We start from the raw sequence: 17837 nt of genomic DNA, 5'->3' as shown, positions 1-17837 counted from the left end.
CTGCCACATATTTCTTCAGCAAAGATGTATTTATTTGGGCTCAGCAGAACATTGTAATTTGGGGTCTGAAATTGAGGTGAACCACTTGCAAGTGCCCATTAGGCAATGCTTTTATAGAGAGAAAAATTATGTTGGGAGGGCTATAGTAAACAAAGAGTCCATGACTTTTCATTGACTGTGACCTTGCCAGGAAAGAGGAAGACTCCTCCTTCTGTCAGGCTCTGCTATCAACAGGGGCCATAAGAGCTCCTCATTCTGCTTCCCAACTCTATTTAATTGAGATTTTCATTTATTAGTCTTTTATGTAAGTGAAAGTGAAAGTCACTCCATTGCAACCCCATGGACTTTACAGTTCATGGAATTCTCCAGGTCAGAATACTGGAGTAGGTAGTCTTTTCCTTCTCCAGGGGATCTTCCCAACCCAGGGATTGAACTCAGGTCTCCCACATTGCAGGCTGAGCCACAAGGCAAGCCCTTTTATAGATATAGATTAGTCTTTTTAGATAGAACAATTTAGTTAAATTCAGGTTAATTTTCATCAAGAATACTTAATAGGTGCTCACTTTGGCAGCACATATACTAAAAATTGGAACAATACAGAGAAGATTAGCATGGCTCCTGCACAAGGATAACACGCAAATTTGTGAAGCGTTCCATATTTTTAACCATTACAATATTGTAAAGTAATTAGCCTCCAATTAAAATAAATTTAAAAAAACTGTGAAGTTGCATAAGAAAAAAAAAGAATACTTAATAGGTGATCTTGTGTGCTTCCTATTGCATATACTATCAGGGACTATGACTACTAATGATACCTCATTTACTTGTTTGTTTAAAATGCTGATCTCCCTATTGTAAAGTAACATATTTTATTCCATTTAGAATTATCAGGTAATCTGTGGGGTGAAATTTTGCCACATTTTAAATTATGTTATAATAAATCAATGAGGTGTATTATTTCTCGGTGTTCACAGAATAGTAACTATCATGATATTGCTCTAGTACTAGCAGACATTTTCTGTTTAAAAATGAAAAAAGCTTTCCCTCATTAAAAGGAGGTAAATTATGGTTTATTTCCAAAAGACTTGGATTAAATGCTTTATTATTTCCTTTAATTACCAATTTTCAGAGTTAAGGATTTGATGTAGTCATTACCTTCAATGAAAGTGAGGTTTTGTTTTTCTGTGTTTCTATGAGTCATTGAGTATCATTATGGACTCCTGGATTTTTATTATGTGTTAAATCAACCATGTAATTATTCCTGTTGAGGAAAATTGCCTAAAAATTGACTAGTGTCTTTTGAACACAATCCCATTAATATTTCTTACTTTCAAGAATAAGATGCCTAGGCTCAAGAATAAGATGCCTACTGTTCCCACTATAGACTGAAAGTTTCTCTAGTTCAGCCCCAATTTCAGTTTATCTTATTGATATAGTTTTCAGTTCTTCCTGCCTGGCCTCAGGGCATTTCTTTCAGTTTTTTTTTTTTTTTTTGATTGGATGATAATTGCTTTACAATGTCATATTGGTTTCTGCCATACAACAATGTGAATCTGTCATAAGTATACATATGTCCCTTCCCCTTAAGCCTCCCTCTTTCCTCTAGATTTTTGTTGTGATTATTGTTTCAAGATCAGATATGCATTTTTTTCAACTCCAGATATTTATTTGATGTCAACTACGAGCCAGGTGCTATCCTAAGGATTCAGAAGTAAGCAAAGCAAAATCTCTGATCTCAAGACGCTTACATTGCAAGTATGTGCATGAGATGCAGGTCTGATCCCTGGGTTGGGAAGATCCCCTGGAGAAGGAAATGGCAACCAACACTTGTATTGTTGCCTGGGAAATCCCATGGACAGAGGAGCTTGGCAGGCTATAGTCCATGGGGTCACAAAAGAGTCACACAGGACTTAGTGACTAAACAACAACATACATTTTAATAGATACTGTGATCTGGCAATATTAGATACTGTGGAGGTTTTAAGGTAATCTACCTATAAGTGATGATTTGTAAAATTTGTATCAGTTATGAGAATGAATATTTAAAAAACCAGAAAACAGGAAAGAACTGCAGTATTCCAAGTATGAAATGATTAGGCTAGTAGGTAGAAGTGAGAATTTAAAAGCTGGATTGCAGAAATATCTTGAAGGAAGAAATGATAAGATTTTTAAATAGCTTAATAAGAGGTCATGATACAAAGAAAGCTGTCAAAGTTAGCTTTATAACCATCCCTGGAAGACTGGAGGAATGACTAAAACATTGATAGAAATAGTGTAGCCTGTGTGAATGGGTAGGCAATACCATCTCTTATTGGTATGGACTGTGTCCATACTTATATATTCCGTGTATTGCATTGCATTAACTTAGTGCGTATGAAAAAGACAGGTGAAGAGTGGTGTTGACATAGCCCAAGGTGTCAAAATGGAGAACCTAGAGTAAGTGACAGGATTGCAGGTGGGGAGTAGAAATGCCTTCTTCGTACCCTCCTTTGATTCCACATATAAGTGATATCATACGGTATTTGTCTTTCTGACTTCATTTAGAATGATGAGATTGGCACATTATATCAACTCTATTTCAACTAAAAAAAGATAAAACCAAAACAAACAACAACAAAAAAAACAGCCCCCTGCCCTATGGCCAGAATTGCTAAGAGCTGCCTGTCTCAGGGAAAATGAATCCAAAAGTATCTAAAGTTCAGAATAGTTAGTTGAAGTTGTAATTTCAGGAGCTGTTTTCGTTGGGGGGAGGGGGAGAGGGGAGGGGGGAAGTGCATTGTAGATTTAGGATATCAAAGTGGAAGAGACAGATTTGCCCTTTGATCAAAGTTGATATTAATTGTATTCATTTTGTACAAGGGCTACATTGTCGGCACAAATTCCAACTTCTCCAGCGCAATCAGTGCTCTTCCTTTTCCACCTTCCTTTTCCACAATGCCCCACGTACATGCCTTTCTTTACAGGTTCTCAGCCAAGGGCTGGACTGTTCAAGAGCATTCTCTAATTAAATGGTTAATGGATTTCTTCTCCCTGTCTTGAAGCAAAAGACCAGAAATTCCAATTCGACTGGGGGGATGACTCTTTCAATTCCCATCCTCAAGGGGGCGGTGAGCACGGAGACACCCTTTAACTAAGCACGCTGAAATCTGCCGCAAATACTTTCATGTTCGGCTGCAGGGTGCGTCAGATTAGTCCCAAGGGCCAGCCCCGCATACTGAGCCTGCGCACACTGGCGCCGCTGGAGCAGGCGCATGCGCCTTGGGGCGGAGCTCACCCGGGCAGCTGTGGGCGGGTCTGAGCAGCTCCAGTGTTTTGGGGCTCAGAAGTGGTGGGAGGAGCCGGTGGCCTCACCGAGGTAACCACAGCGCCGTAGCTGCCCCGCCTTGCAGGCCTCAGGACTGTCATCGCCTTTGGGTGTGGGGTACATTGGCCAGCGTCCCCGGACATAGCCCGGCCGGCCTCTCTCAGACACTCCCATCCTCCCCACGCCGCCGTCGCCGCCGCCATGCAGGGGGAGGACGCCAGATACCTCAAAAGGTGACGACTCCCCAAGGGTCGGTCCTCCCCTCCTTGCTCGGACCGTGAGGATATTCTTAAGAGGTTCTTGGGTTGGCCATGAAGTGTCACTGGGCAAAGCCAGAGGCTTAGAATAGGGATGGGAGACGGGAAAAATCATGGAAAGGGAGGGATAAAGGTGAATTGAAAAGAGGAAGGGGTCCTTGTGGGGTGCGGTTTTCTCCAGCCTTCTTCCCTGACTCAGCGGGGCCCTGACAGCATTGAAGATGGTTTCCTCGATACCTCACATTGTGGGAGAGGGGAGAAGGGCGGAGTATACTGTGTCTCCTCTCTCCCCGCATCCCATCCTCCGACTCTCTGTTTCCCCTACTAGATAAATCTTATGGGTGCTTGGAAATGTATTCTGGCGCCTCTGTTCTGTGTTCTCCAATATGGGGTTCTCTGCCATGGGGTTTTGAAATAATGAAGGGGAAAGAAGTGGTGGCTTTTAATTCATGGAAGGCTGGATTGAGATGCTGATGTCCAGTCTGTTTCTGCTTTCCTCATCCATTTCGTTCATTTCACTGCCATGTATACTGTAATTTTTGTTAATTATCAAGAGATTTGTTCGGAGCATGACATGAAATTGGCATTTCTTTAGTTTAAAAATGTTTGTAGTATCAATTACTCCTTAAAGAAAAATGTAATCTCCGACTATTTGACTCAGGTCGAAGATAAGATCATCCCTCAAACTAAAAAAAAGATAGCTTTCATTGGACCAAGAGTTAGTAGTGATGCAAGAGAAAAAAAATACTTTAATAAGAACTCTTCATTTTTAGCTAAGGCTTTATCACTGATTGTGTAAATACCCTTAGTCAGTCACATGTATTTTTTTGGACTCAGTTTCCTTATGTAACAGTGGGGCAAATATTACTTAATGAGAGATATGAGAACCACATATAAAAATATTTTTAAAAGATAAAACATACATGTAAGATAGTGACATCATTTCAATTCATAATATACTTTTACTAAATATATTTATCCTGGCTTGGAGGGCCCTAATCATAGAAAGATCTAACCTTTAACAGACTCCTCAAAGTGATTGAAACTATTATAAAATCAACCAACCAACCAACCAATTGCATTCACCTTCTTTGCAGGCCTAAGGTGTATATTGCCTGTCTATCATATTGTATGGAAATATATCTGAAATTGTTACATAACCAGGGCTTACCAGTAAGCATTTTTTAAAAAATGTAATCATAGCAGGTATACAGTCAGCATTTATTTCCTCACTGAATTTTGCTTACATCATTCATTTAAAATATCTTGATTGAAAATTTTGTGAAAGAAGAAAACAAGAAATTCTCCTTCACCTTTTAAATTCCAGGTTCTTCCAGAGCAGAGTCACTATTACATCATTAGCTTATTTTCACGCAATTGTAGTTGTGCCAGAAGATAGTTTTCTTAGAATTCTTGTACCCTGTGGTCCCTTAGGCATCCTATGACTTGTAATTGTCAACCCATTGCTTACTTTTATATGATGGGGAGTCCAACAAATAAAATCAAATGAGCCACTCTGATGTAATGTTTGCAGTAAAATAAGGTCAGAATCTGGAAAGACTGAAATATACACTTCTCCATTTTGTCTAATTTGGACAACATAAATAAAGAGTTTGCATTGCCTGCTTTCAGTTTAGAAATGTGCATCCAACAAATAATCATATAGACTGGATGGCTTATAATATTTTACAGAACATTCCATTTTAATGATTGATTCTTTGATAGTAATTACCTGTATTCCTTTTGTAATAATTTTACTTTTATTTTGTTTTTAACAAGAGGGCAGTATGTTTTCAATCTAATTGATTCACTCTAGTTTTAATTAGAGTGATTATTATAATTTCAGTGGTTACAATAGCTATTTCAGATAGCTACAATAGTAGCTATCACTGAGAAATCTCTAGTCTCTTTATATTTACATTTATGTAATACATTGCTAAGTCATTGCTAAGTCACGTCAGTTGTGTCCGACTCTGTGTGACCCCATAGACGGCAGCCCACCAGGCTCCGCCGTCCCTGGGATTCTCCAGGCAAGAACATTGGAGTGGGTTGCCGTTTCCTTCTCCAATGCATGAAAGTGAAAAGTGAAAGTGAAGTCGCTCAGTCGTGTCTGACTCTTTGTGACCCCATGGACTGTAGCCTACCAGGCTCCTCCATCCATGGGATTTTCCAGGCAAGAGTACTGGAGTGGGGTGCCATTGCCTTCTCCGATGTGATACATTAGAGAATCAAAAATTGGGCTTCATTTTTCTACTGCCAGTTAGTATTTTTATTTAATAATGCTTAATACATACTTACTAAATACTTACTGCATGCCTAGCATTGTTCTGGTCACTGAGGAAATGATGAAATAGACACAGTTCATATCCTCAGTCAGATATACACACAAATAGTATAAATAGTTAAAATCTAGTGGGGATTAAACAATGTTTTTTGACTCTTAAAACTCTCTAATGGCTTTCCATTGCTCTTATAGCACCTGCCTTTTCAGTTTCATCTCTCTCTGTTCCCCTCTTGCCCCCAACATTTTCAGAAATTACTTCTTTTAGATCCCTGTATGTTTCGGTGTTAGATTCCAAGGGCCCTTGCCTGATTCATTACCCAGCTAACTCTTCATGTTTCCTGTTGCAGCTTAAGTGTCACTTACGTGACACTGTCCTTTCCCACCTCACAGTCTACCTGAGCTGCCCTTCCCCACCACACAATCCACCATGCAGGTCATATACACCTGCTAGCTTTCCATAATACCCAATAAATTGTCCTTTGTTCGGAGAAGGCAACGGCAACCCACTCCAGTACTCTTGCCTGGAGAATCCCAGGGACGGGGGAGCCTGGTGGGCTGCTGTCTGTGGGGTCACACAGAGTCGGACACGACTGAAGCGACTTAGCAGCAGCAGTAACTACTTTGTTGTTATTGTTTGTCTTTCTCATTGGTCTATAAGCTGCAAAAGGGTAAGAATTTCTGCATACATATTCATAAAGGATATTCATAAATTATATTAAAAATATGTTGTGTTTTGATGGCGTCTTTGTCTTTTTCTGGTATCAAGATAGACTGGCCTCAGGATAAATTGGGAAGTGTTCCCTTTGTTTTCCGTAATTTTAGAGGAGTTTGAGAAGGATTGGTGTTAATTTGGTAGAATTCACTGTTGAAATTATCTGGTCCTAGACTTCTCTTCGGAGAAGGCAGTGGCACCCCACTCCAGTACTCTTGCCTGGAAAATCCCATGGGCGGAGGAGCCTGGTAGGCTGCAGTCCATGGGGTCGCTAAGAGTCGGACACGACTGGGCGACTTCACTTTCACTTTTCACTTGCACACATTGGAGAAGGAAATGGCAACCCACTCCAATGTTCTTGCCTGGAGAATCCCAGGGACGGGGGAGCCTGGTGGGCTGCTGTGTATGGAGTCGCAGAGTCGGACACGACTGAAGCGACTTAGCAGCAGCAACAGCAGGCTTCTCTTCGTTGGCAAATTTTTCATCACTGATTCAATCTCTTTACTTATTAGGGGGGAATTCAGAATTACTATTTCTTTTGAATCAATTTTGGTAGTTTGTGAGTTTCTAGTAGTTTCACCATTTCATCTAGGTTATCGTTTTTGTTGGCTTACAGTTCTTAATCTCTGTGAGGTCAGAGTTAATAGTAGTAATGCCCACTTTAATTTCCAGTTCTAGTAATTTGAGTCTTAGTTAAACTAAAGGTTTGTCAATTTTTTTGATCTTTTCCAAGAACCAACTTTTGATTTTTTAAATTTCCTCTGTTGTTTTTCTATTCTCTATTTTATCTCTGTCTTTATTATTTTCTTCCTTCTAATAGCTTGGTGTTTCATTTGCTCTTTTTCTAGTTCCTCAAAATATAAAATTAGGTCATTACATTGAAGTCTTTTTTAAAAATTGATATATAATTGACATATACCATTATATTAGTTTCATTATGTACAACATAATGATCTGATATTTATATATATTGTCAAATGATTACCACACTAAGTCTAGTTAACATCCATCACTACACAATAACAATTTTTTTTCTTGTGATAAGAACTTTTAAGATTTATTCTCTTAGCAGTTTTCATGTTACAGTATAGTATTATTAACCATAGAAACCATGCTATACATTGCAACCCCAGGTCTTATCTCTTTTATAACTGTAAGTTCATACCTTTCAACCACCTTCACCCACTCCCCACCCCGACCTTTGGCAACCACCAACTTATCTGTATTTATGAGGTCACTAACAAGTTTTGTTTTACTTTTATGTTTCACATATTAGTTTGAAAATATGGTATTTGTCTATCTCTGAATTATTTCTCATAGTATATTGCTCTCAAGATCTGTTCATATTGTCGCAAATGATAAAATTTCCTTTTTATTGCTGAGTGTGTATATGTGTGGGAGTGTACAGAGATGTGTATTGTGTGTGTGCATGCGTGTGCATGCTTGCACGCTCAGGACTGTCTAACTCTTTGTGACCCCGTGAATTGTAGACCGCCAGGCTCCAACCAGTCCATCCCAAAGGAGATCAGTCCTGGGTGTCCATTGGAAGGACTGATGCTGAAGCTGAAACTCCAATACTTTGGCCACTTGATGCGAAGAGTTGGCTCATTGGAAAAGACTCTGATGCTGGGAGGGATTGGGGGCAGGAGGAGAAGGGGACGACAGAGGATGAGATGGCTGGATGGCATCACCGACTCGATGGACGTGAATTTGAGTGAACTCCGGGAGTTGGTGATGGACAAGGAGGTCTGGCGTGCTGCAGTTCATGGGGTCGCAAAGAGTCGGACATGACTGAGCGACTGAACTGAACTGAACTGAATATGGTTTTCTCAACAGTATTTATTGAAGAGACAGTCTTTTCCCAGGTGTATATGGTTGGCTCCTATGTTGTAAATTGATTGGCCATATGTGTGCGGGTTTCTTTATGGGCTCTCTATTCTGTTCCATTGATCTGTGAGTCTGTTTTTATGCCGGTACCATATGCTTTGATTACTGTAGCTTTGTAATATAGATTAAATTTAGGACACATGATGCTGCTAACTTTGTTCTTCCTCACATTGCTTTGGCTATTCAGGATCTTTTGTGGTTCTATACACATTTAGGATTTTTTGTTCTATTTCTGTGAAAATTGCTATTGAGTTTTTTTGATTTTTTAATTTATTTTCAGTTGGAGGGTAGTTGGTTTACAGTATTGTGTTGGCTTCTGCTATACAACAACATGAATCAGCCACAAGTACACGTGTGCCCCCTCCCTCCTGAACTCTCCCCCCATCCTCCCTTCACCCCATTCCACTCCTCTCAGTTGTCGTAGAGCACTGGATTGAGCTCCCTGTGCCCATACAGCAGCTGCCCACTGGCTCTGTTTTACACATGGTAGTGTATATATGTCAGTGCTACTCTCTCAATTCATCCCACTCTCTCCTTCCCTCACTGTGTCCAAAGTCTGTTCTCTATGTCTGAGTCTCTATTTCTGCCCTGTTGATTGGTTCATCTGTAGCATTTTTCTAGATTCCGTATATAGGCATTAATATATGAAATTTGTTTTTCTCTTTCAGACTTACTTCACCTGTGTAACAGGCTCTAGGTTCATCTACCTCACTAGAACTGACTCAGATGTGTTCCTTTTTATGGCTGAGTAATATTTCTTTGTACATACGTACCACAACTTCCTTATCCATTCATTTGTCTGCCAGTGGACATCTAGGTTGCTTCCATATCCTAGCTATTGTAAATAGTGCTGCTATGAATACTGGGGTACGTGTGACTTTTTAGTTACAGGTTTATATGCCCAGTAGTGGGATTGCTGGGTCATACAGTAGTTTTATTCCTAGGTTTCTAAGGAATCTCCATACCGTTCTCCATAGTGACTGAATCATTCCCACCAGCAGTGCAAAAGGGTTCCCTTTTCTCTGCATACTGTCCCAACATTTATTGTTGGTAGATTTTTTGATGATGGCCATTCTGACAGGTTTGAGGTAATACCTCATTGTAGTTTTGATTTGCATTTTTCTAATAATGTGGTGTTGGAGAAGACTCTTGAGAGTCCCTTGGACTGCAAGGAGATCAGCCCTGGGATTTCTTTGAAAGGAATGATGCTAAAGCTGAAACTCCAGTACTTTGGCCACCTCATGCGAAGAGTTGACTCACTGGAAAAGACTCTGATGCTGGGAGGGATTGGGGGCAGGAGGAGAAGGGGACAACAGAGGATGAGATGGCTGGATGGCATCACTGACTCGATGAACGTGAGTGTGAGTGCACTCCGGGAGTTGGTGATGGACAGGGAAGCCTAGCATGCTTCGATTCATGGGGTCGCAAAGAGTTGGACACGACTGAGCGACTGAACTGAACTGAACTGAATAATGAGCCATGTTGAGCCTCTTTGTGTGTGTTTGTTGGCCATCTGTATGTCATCTTTGGAGAAATGTCTGTTTAGGTCTTCCTCCAACTTTTTGATTGGGTGGGTTGTTTTTCTGATATTGAGCTGCATAAACTGCTTGTATATTTTGGAGATTAATCCTTTGTCAGTTTCATTTGCAGTTGTTTTCTCTCTTTCTGAGGCTTGTCTTTTCAGTTTTTTTATATTTTCCTTTGCTGTGCAAAAGCTTTTAATTTTAATTAAGTCCCACTTGTTTCTTTTTGTTTTAATTTCCATTACTTTAGGAGGTGGGTCAAAGAGGATAATGCTGTGACTTATGTCAAAGAGTGTTTTGCCTATGTTTTCCTCTGAGAGTTTTATAGTTTCTGCATTGAGATTTTGATAAGGATTGCATTTTAATTTTTAGATTGTTTTGGGTAATATGGACATTTTAACAATTTTAATTCTTCTAATTCATAAGCATGGAATATATTTCCCTTTATTTGTGTCTTTTTCAATTTTTTTCATTATTGTCTTATAGTTTTCAATATACAGGTCTTTAATCTCCTTGGTTAAATTTATTTCTTAGGTATTTTATTCTTTTTGATGCATTTGTAAATGAGAGTGTTTTCTTCATTTCCCTTTCTGGTAGTTCATATTAGTGTAAAGAAAGGGAACTAATTTATATATGTTGATTTTATATCTTGCAACTTTACTTAATTTTACTAGTTCTTAACAGTTTTTTTTGTGGAGTCTAGGGTTTTCTATGTAGTATCATGTCATGTGCATATAGTGATGGCATTATTTTTCCTTTCTGATTTGGATACTTTTCACTTCTTCTTCTTGTTCAATCATTTTGGCTAGCACTTCCAATACTATTTGAATAGAAGTAGCAAGAATTGGCATCCTTGACTTGTTCTTGATCTTTCAGGAAAAGCTTTCAATTTTTCACTCAATATAATGTTAGCCATGGGCTTGTCATATACGGCCTATATTGTGTTGAGATTTGTCCCTGTATAACCACTTTATTGACAGTTTTTATCATAAATGTGTATTGAATTTTTTCAAATGCTTTTTCCATATTTATTGAGATGTTTATGACTTTTATTCTTAATTTTGTTTGGGTGTATTACATTGATTGATTTGTGTTTTGTTGAGCCATCCTTACATCCCTGGAATAAATTCCATTTGATAATTGTTTTAATGTATTGTTGAATTTGGTTTCCTGGTATTTTCTTGAGGGTTTTTGCATCTGTGTTCATCAGGTTATTTTTCTGCTTTGTAGCGTCTTTGTCTGGTTTTGGTATCATGGTAATACTGGCCTCATGAAATGAGTTTGGGAATGTTCTTTCCTCTTTAGTTTTTGAGAAGATTTTGAAAAAGATTGGTGTCGATACTTTAAACATGGGTAAAATTCACCCATGAAGCCATCTGATCCTGGTCTTTTGTTTGTTGGGAGGTTTTTTGCAACTGATTTAATCTTATTAGTAATCAGTCTATTCTGACTTTCTATTTCTTCATGATTCAGTCTTGAGGGGAGTAGTGTATGTTTCTAGGAATTTATCTATTTCTTCTATGTTGTCTAATATGTTGGAATATAATTGTTAATAGTAGTTATTGAGATCTTTTATATTTCTATGGTATTAATTATAACCTTTTTATTTCTGGTTTTATTTATGGACCCACCTCATTTGATTGTGCTTTGCTCTATTACACTTTGCAGATATTGCATTTTTATAAATTAATGTTGTGGCAACCCTGAGCCAACCAAGTCTGTCAGTACCATTGTTCCAATATCATTTGTTCACTTCATGTCTCTATGCCCCATTTGGTACTTCTCCCAGTATTTCAAATTTTTCTATCCTTGTTATATATGTTATGGTGATCTGTGATCGGTTATCATTGATATTACTATTGCAAAAGATTATATCATGCTGAAGATACGGATGGTTAGCATTTTTTAGAAATAAATATTTTAAAATTAAGATGAGTACATTGATTTTTAAGCAAAGTGTTATTGCACACTTATATCACAGCATAGTGTAAACATCGCATTTATGTGCACTGGGAAACAAATGTACATGACTTGTTTTTAATGATACTTAATGCTTTATAATGATACTTCCTTTATTGCAGTGCTCTGACAATGAACCCTTAAGATCTCCAAGGTATTTGTACAACTCTGTCTTTTTCCTGGTTAGCCTAGCTAAAGGTTTGTCAATTGTGTTTACCTTTCCAAAGAACCAGCTCTGAGTTTCATTGATCTTTTCTATTGTCCTTATAGTGTCTATTTCATTTATTTCCCTTTTGATCTTTATTATTTCCTTTCTTTTACTAACTCTGGGTTTTGTTTGTTATTTTTTTTCCAGTAACTTAAGGTGTAAAGTTAGATTATTTGAGACTTTTTTTTTTAAAGATTTATTTATTTTTGGATGTGCTGGGTCTTCATTGCTATGTGCAGGTCTTCTCTAGCTGCGGTGAGTGGGACTGCTGTACTCTCCATTGCGGTGTAAGCTTATGATTGCCGTGGCCTCTCTGGTTGCAGTGCCAGGGCTCTAGGTGCACAGGCTTCAGTAGTTGCAGCACGTGGGCTCAGTAGTTGTGAATCACAGGCTGTAGAGTGTTGGCTTAGCAGTTGTGACGCACAGGCTTAGTCGCTCTATAGCATGTGGGATCTTCCCAGATCAGGGATGGAACCCATGTCCTCTGCATTGGCAAGTGCATTCTTAACCGCTAGACCACCAGAAAAGCTGTTTTGTTTTGTTTTGGTTTGGTTTTTTTGATATAGGCATTTATCTCTATGAACTGCTAGAACTGCTTTTGCAGCATCAAGTTTTGTTTTATGTTTTATTTCCACTTTTATTTGTCTAAAGGTATTGATTTCTTTGACACATTGGTTGTTCAGTATTATGTTGCTGAAGTTTTATGTTCAGTATTATGTTTCTAGGTGTGTGTGTGTGTGTGTGTGTGAGTGAGTGAAAGATAAACTGGCTTTTTTATAGAGTAAAAACTGGCTGGCAGTTTTTTCCTTTCACCATTTTGATTATATTCTGCTACTTCTGAACTACAGAATTTCTGTTGAATATCTGCTGATAATCTTATGGGGATTCCCTTGTATGCCACAAGTTGTTTTATTGAATTTAAGATTCTCTCCTTGTCTTTAACTTTTGACATTTTTTAATATACCTTGTTATGGCTTCCTTTGGATTCATCTTATTTGAAACTCTCAACAGTATGAAAAGACAAAATGATAGGATACTGAAAGAGAAACTCCCCAGGTCAGTAGGTGCCCAATATGCTACTGGAGATCAGTGGAGAAATAACTCCAGAAAGAATGAAGGGATGGAGCCAAAGCAAAAACAATACCCAGCTGTGGATGTGACTGGTGATAGAAGCAAGGTCCGATGCCGTAAAGAGCAGTATTGCATAGGAACCTGGAATGTCAGGTCCATGAATCAAGGCAAATTGGAAGTGGTCAAACAAGAGGTGGCAAGAGTGAATGTCGACATTCTAGGAATCAGCGAACTGAAATGGACTGGAATGGGTGAATTTAACTCGGATGACCATTATATCTACTACTGCGGGCAGGAATCCCTCAGAAGAAATGGAGTGGCCATCATGGTCAACAAAAAAGTCCGAAATGCAGTACTTGGATGCAATCTCAAAAATGACAGAATGATCTCTGTTCGTTTCCAAGGCAAACCATTCAATATCACAGTAATCCAAGTCTATGCCCCAACCAGTAATGCTGAAGAAGCTGAAGTTGAATGGTTCTATGAAGACCTACAAGACCTTTCAGAACTAACACCCAAAAAAGATGTCCTTTTCATTATAGGGGACTGGAATGCAAAAGTAGGAAGTCAAGAAACACCTGGAGTAACAGGCAAATTTGGCCTTGGAATACGGAATGAAGCAGGGCAAAGACTAATAAGAGTTTTGCCAAGAAAATGCACTGGTCATAACAAACACCCTCTTCCAACAACACAAGAGAGACTCTACACATGGACATCACCAGATGGTCAACACCGAAATGGATTGATTATATTCTTTGCAGCCAAAGATGGAGAAGCTCTATACAGTCAGCAAAAACAAGACCAGGAGCTGACTGTGGCTCAGACCATGAACTCCTTATTGCCAAATTCAGACTTAAATTGAAAAAAGTAGGGAAAACCACTAGACCATTCAGGTATGACCTAAATCAAATCACTTATGAATATACAGTGGAAGTGAGAAATAGATTTAAGGGCCTAGATCTGATAGATAGGGTGCCTGATGAACTATGGAATGAGGTTCGTGACATTATACAGGAGACAGGGATCAAGACATTCCCATAGAAAAGAAATGCAAAAAAGTAAAATGGCTGTCTGGGGAGGCCTTACAAACAACTGAAAAGAAGAGAAGCGAAAAGCAAAGGAGAAAAGGAAAGATAAAAGCATCTGAATGCAGAGTTCCAAAGAATAGCAAGAAGAGATAAGAAAGCCTTCCTCAGTGATCAATGCAAAGAAATAGAGGAAAACAACAGAATGGGAAAGACTAGGGATCTCTTCAAGAAAATCAAAGATACCAAAGGAACATTTCATGCAAATATGGGCTCGATAAAGGACAGAAATGGTATGGACCTAACAGAAGCAGAAGATATTAAGAAGAGATGGCAAGAATACACAGAAGAACTGTACAAAAAACATCTTCACGACCCATATAATCACGATGGTGTGATCACTGACCTAGAGCCAGACATCCTGGAATGTGAAGTCAGGTGGGCCTTAGAAAGCATCACTACGAACAAAGCTAGTGGAGGTGATGGAATTCCAGTTGAGCTGTTCCAAATCCTGAAAGATGATGCTGTGAAAGTGCTGCACTCAATATGCCAGCAAATTTGGAAAACTCAGCAGTGGCCACAGGACTGGAAAAGGTCAGTTTTCATTCCAATCCCAAAGAAAGGCAATGCCAAAGAATGCTCAAACTACCGCACACTTGCACTCATCTCACACGCTAGTAAAGTAATGCTCAAAATTCTCCAAGCCAGGCTTCAGCAATATGTGAACCGTAAACTTCCTGATGTTCAAGCTGGTTTTAGAAAAGGCAGAGGAACCAGAGATCAAATTGCCAACATCCGCTGGATCATGGAAAAAGCAAGAGAGAAACAGAAAAACATCTATTTCTGCTTTATTGACTATGCCAAAGCCTTTGACTGTGTGGATCACAATCAACTGTGGAAAATTCTGAAAGAGATGGGAATACCAGAGCACCTGACCTGCCTCTTGAGAAACCTGTATGCAGGTCAGGAAGCAACAGTTCGAACTGGACATGGAACAACAGACTGGTTCCAAATAGGAAAAGGATTTCGTCAAGGCTGTATATTGTCACCCTGTTTATTTAACTTATATGCAGAGTACATCATGAGAAACGCTGGACTGGAAGAAACACAAGCTGGAATCAAGATTGCCGAGAGAAATATCAATAACCTCAGATATGCAGATGACACCACCCTTGTGGCAGAAAGTGAAGAGGAACTCAAAAGCCTCTTGATGAAAGTGAAAGAGGAGAGTGAAAAAGTTGGCTTAAAGCTCAACATTCAGAAAACGAAGATCATGGCATCCGGTCCCTTCACTTCATGGGAAATAAATGGGGAAACAGTGGAAACAGTGTCAGACTTTATTTTTCTGGGCTCCAGAATCACTGCAGATGGTGACTGCAGCCATGAAATTAAAAGACGCTTACTCCTTGGAAGGAAAGTTATGACCAACCTAGATAACATATTCAAAAGCAGAGACATTACTTTGCCAACAAAAGTCCGTCTAGTCAAGGCTATGGTTTTTCCTGCGGTCATGTATGGATGTGAGAGTTGGACTGTGAAGAAGGCTGAGCGCCGAAGAATTGATGCTTTTGAACTGTGGTGTTGGAGAAGACTCTTGAGAGTCCCTTGGACTGCAAGGAGATCCAGCCAGTCCATTCTGAAGGAGATCAGCCCTGGGATTTCTTTGGAAGGAATGATGCTAAAGCTGAAACTCCAATACTTTGGCCACCTCATGTGAAGAGTTGACTCATTGGAAAAGACTCTGATGCTGGGAGGGATTGGGGTTAGGAGTAGAAGCGGACGACAGAGGATGAGATGGCTGGATGGCATCACTGACTCGATGGACGTGAGTCTGAGTGAACTCCGGGAGCTGGTGATGGACAGGGAGGCCTGGCGTGCTGCGATTCATGGGGTTGCAAAGAGTTGGACATGACTGAGCGACTGATCTGATCTGATCTGATCACTCTTATGTCAGTTGCTATTAAAATGTAGTTTCAGCCCTACCAAATTGCTACCTTAAGCCTTTTCTTTAAGGAAATTCTAGAGCTAACATTCTCTGGTTATATATTATTTATGTATAAATAGGAAAATGTCTGGATGTATATGTGCTAAAATTGTAACAATTGGTTTCTCCTGGGTTTTTTGGTTTATTTTTTCTTTTTGCTAATTTCTGTGTTCTGTTTTTCTCTACAGTAAACAAATTGTACTAGTGGTAAGTAAATAAATAAAATTAGTTTCTTTAAAATACATGTACAAAAGAAAGCCCCCAAACTGAAAAGGAATAGTGAAGTTCTTTGAACTATTTAAATTTCCTTGGGAAAGGCAAAATATCAAACCAAAGGATAACCATTATGCTTTTCTATAAGTTGTTAATATGTAGAAGACCCACTTTGAAAGTATAGTATGAGGTTGCTCTTAGGATCTGCAATTATGTTTTATCCTTCTGTTCAATTGAATACAGTTACCCCCTCCTGTTTAAGTTCGGTACTGGAGTTGCTCTCCATCTCATCAGGAAGGGAATAACTGTTTCTCTTTATAGTGAAGATAGTTTCTTTAGTGCTATATTAACGTTTGTTTTTTAGCTGTACTTGCTTACTGTCTTGAATTCCTGTGGTTCCTCTAGCTTTTGACTGCTAGCTTGAATTTACATGCATTTATCTTACCTTTTAGAAGCGGTACCATTCTCTTTAACATGTATGTATATATATAACACATCCATATTTTTCTAATTCTCTGTTTTTTACTGGCATCCCTAGTTTCTGCTTTTATTTTTTATATCTGGATATCTTTCTGTCAGTTAGTTTAGTTGCTGACATACCTAGACTTTAGCTTCTGTATATTTGATTTCCGTCTCTACACTTGACTGTTAATTGTTGTTCTAATATAGATTACAGCACCAAAGTGATGTCTCTGCTTTTTAATACGCTGTCTAGGTTTGTCATAGCTTTTCTTCCAAGGAGCAGGTGTCTTTTAATTTCATGGCTGCAGTCACCATCTGCATTGATTTTGGAGCCCAAGAAAATAAAATCTGTCACTGTGTCCATTGTTTCCACATCTATTTGCCATGAAGTGATGGGACTGAATGCCATGATCTTAGTTTTTTGAAAGTTGAGTTTTAAGCCAGCTTTTTAACTCTCTTCTTTCACCTTCATCAAGAGGCTCTTAAGTTCCTCTTAAGAGGGTAAGGCTTACATCTGTAGCCTTGTTGTAATAAAGAATTCTGAAGTTCTGTCAGTTGTTAATATGTGGAAGACCCACTTTGAAAGTGTTAGTATGAGGTTGCTCCTAGGATCTGCAGTTATATTTTATCCTATGTAAATTCAGTACTGGGGTTGCTGAACTGAAGTGAAAAATTATTTTAAAATTACATTTAAATAAGCCAGTTATTCCTACTGAAGAAAAAGCTTTGAGTTTCTGATTTTTGGAATTTAAGAAGTTGTCATATTTCTCTTCCTTCCCATTAGGTTAAAAGATCCCATTATGCAGATAACCAGCTCTGGTGAAAAATTTTACTTGCTTCCATTGCAGTCTCTTCAATCTCTTTTAATAAAACTTGTTTTATCTGCTGTTAAAGTGACCAATAGCAAGTAGTGATTAATTCATCATTGTGACAACACAGATGGACCTG

General features: G+C 38.8%; 1 protein-coding gene and 1 non-coding gene across 4 annotated transcripts in view; both read left to right on the top strand.

Annotated features, from left to right (window-relative positions):
- Window positions 1-555: 555 nt before the first annotated feature.
- On the top strand, window positions 556-663 carry LOC113907117. The gene has a single exon (XR_003515104.1). It is a non-coding gene; the product is annotated as a U6 spliceosomal RNA (small nuclear RNA).
- Window positions 664-3288: 2625 nt separating this feature from the next.
- KIFAP3 (kinesin associated protein 3) overlaps window positions 3289-17837 on the top strand; it is a 142176-nt gene continuing 127627 nt past the window's right edge. The window contains exon 1 of one of the 3 annotated variants that reach the window (XM_027564770.1): window positions 3289-3537. In XM_027564770.1, coding sequence (XP_027420571.1) covers window positions 3506-3537 — 32 coding nt within the window. In that variant the 5' untranslated portion in view covers window positions 3289-3505. The remainder of the gene's footprint in view (window positions 3538-17837) is intronic. The other 2 variants (XM_027564769.1, XM_027564771.1) reach the window with 2 other exon arrangements.

The sequence above is a fragment of the Bos indicus x Bos taurus genome, chromosome 16 (assembly GCF_003369695.1).
Source record: "Bos indicus x Bos taurus breed Angus x Brahman F1 hybrid chromosome 16, Bos_hybrid_MaternalHap_v2.0, whole genome shotgun sequence".
NCBI lineage: Eukaryota > Metazoa > Chordata > Mammalia > Artiodactyla > Bovidae > Bos > Bos indicus x Bos taurus.
The sequence above is the reverse complement of the archived record's forward strand: the minus strand, read 5'-3'. Positions and strand labels throughout refer to the sequence as shown.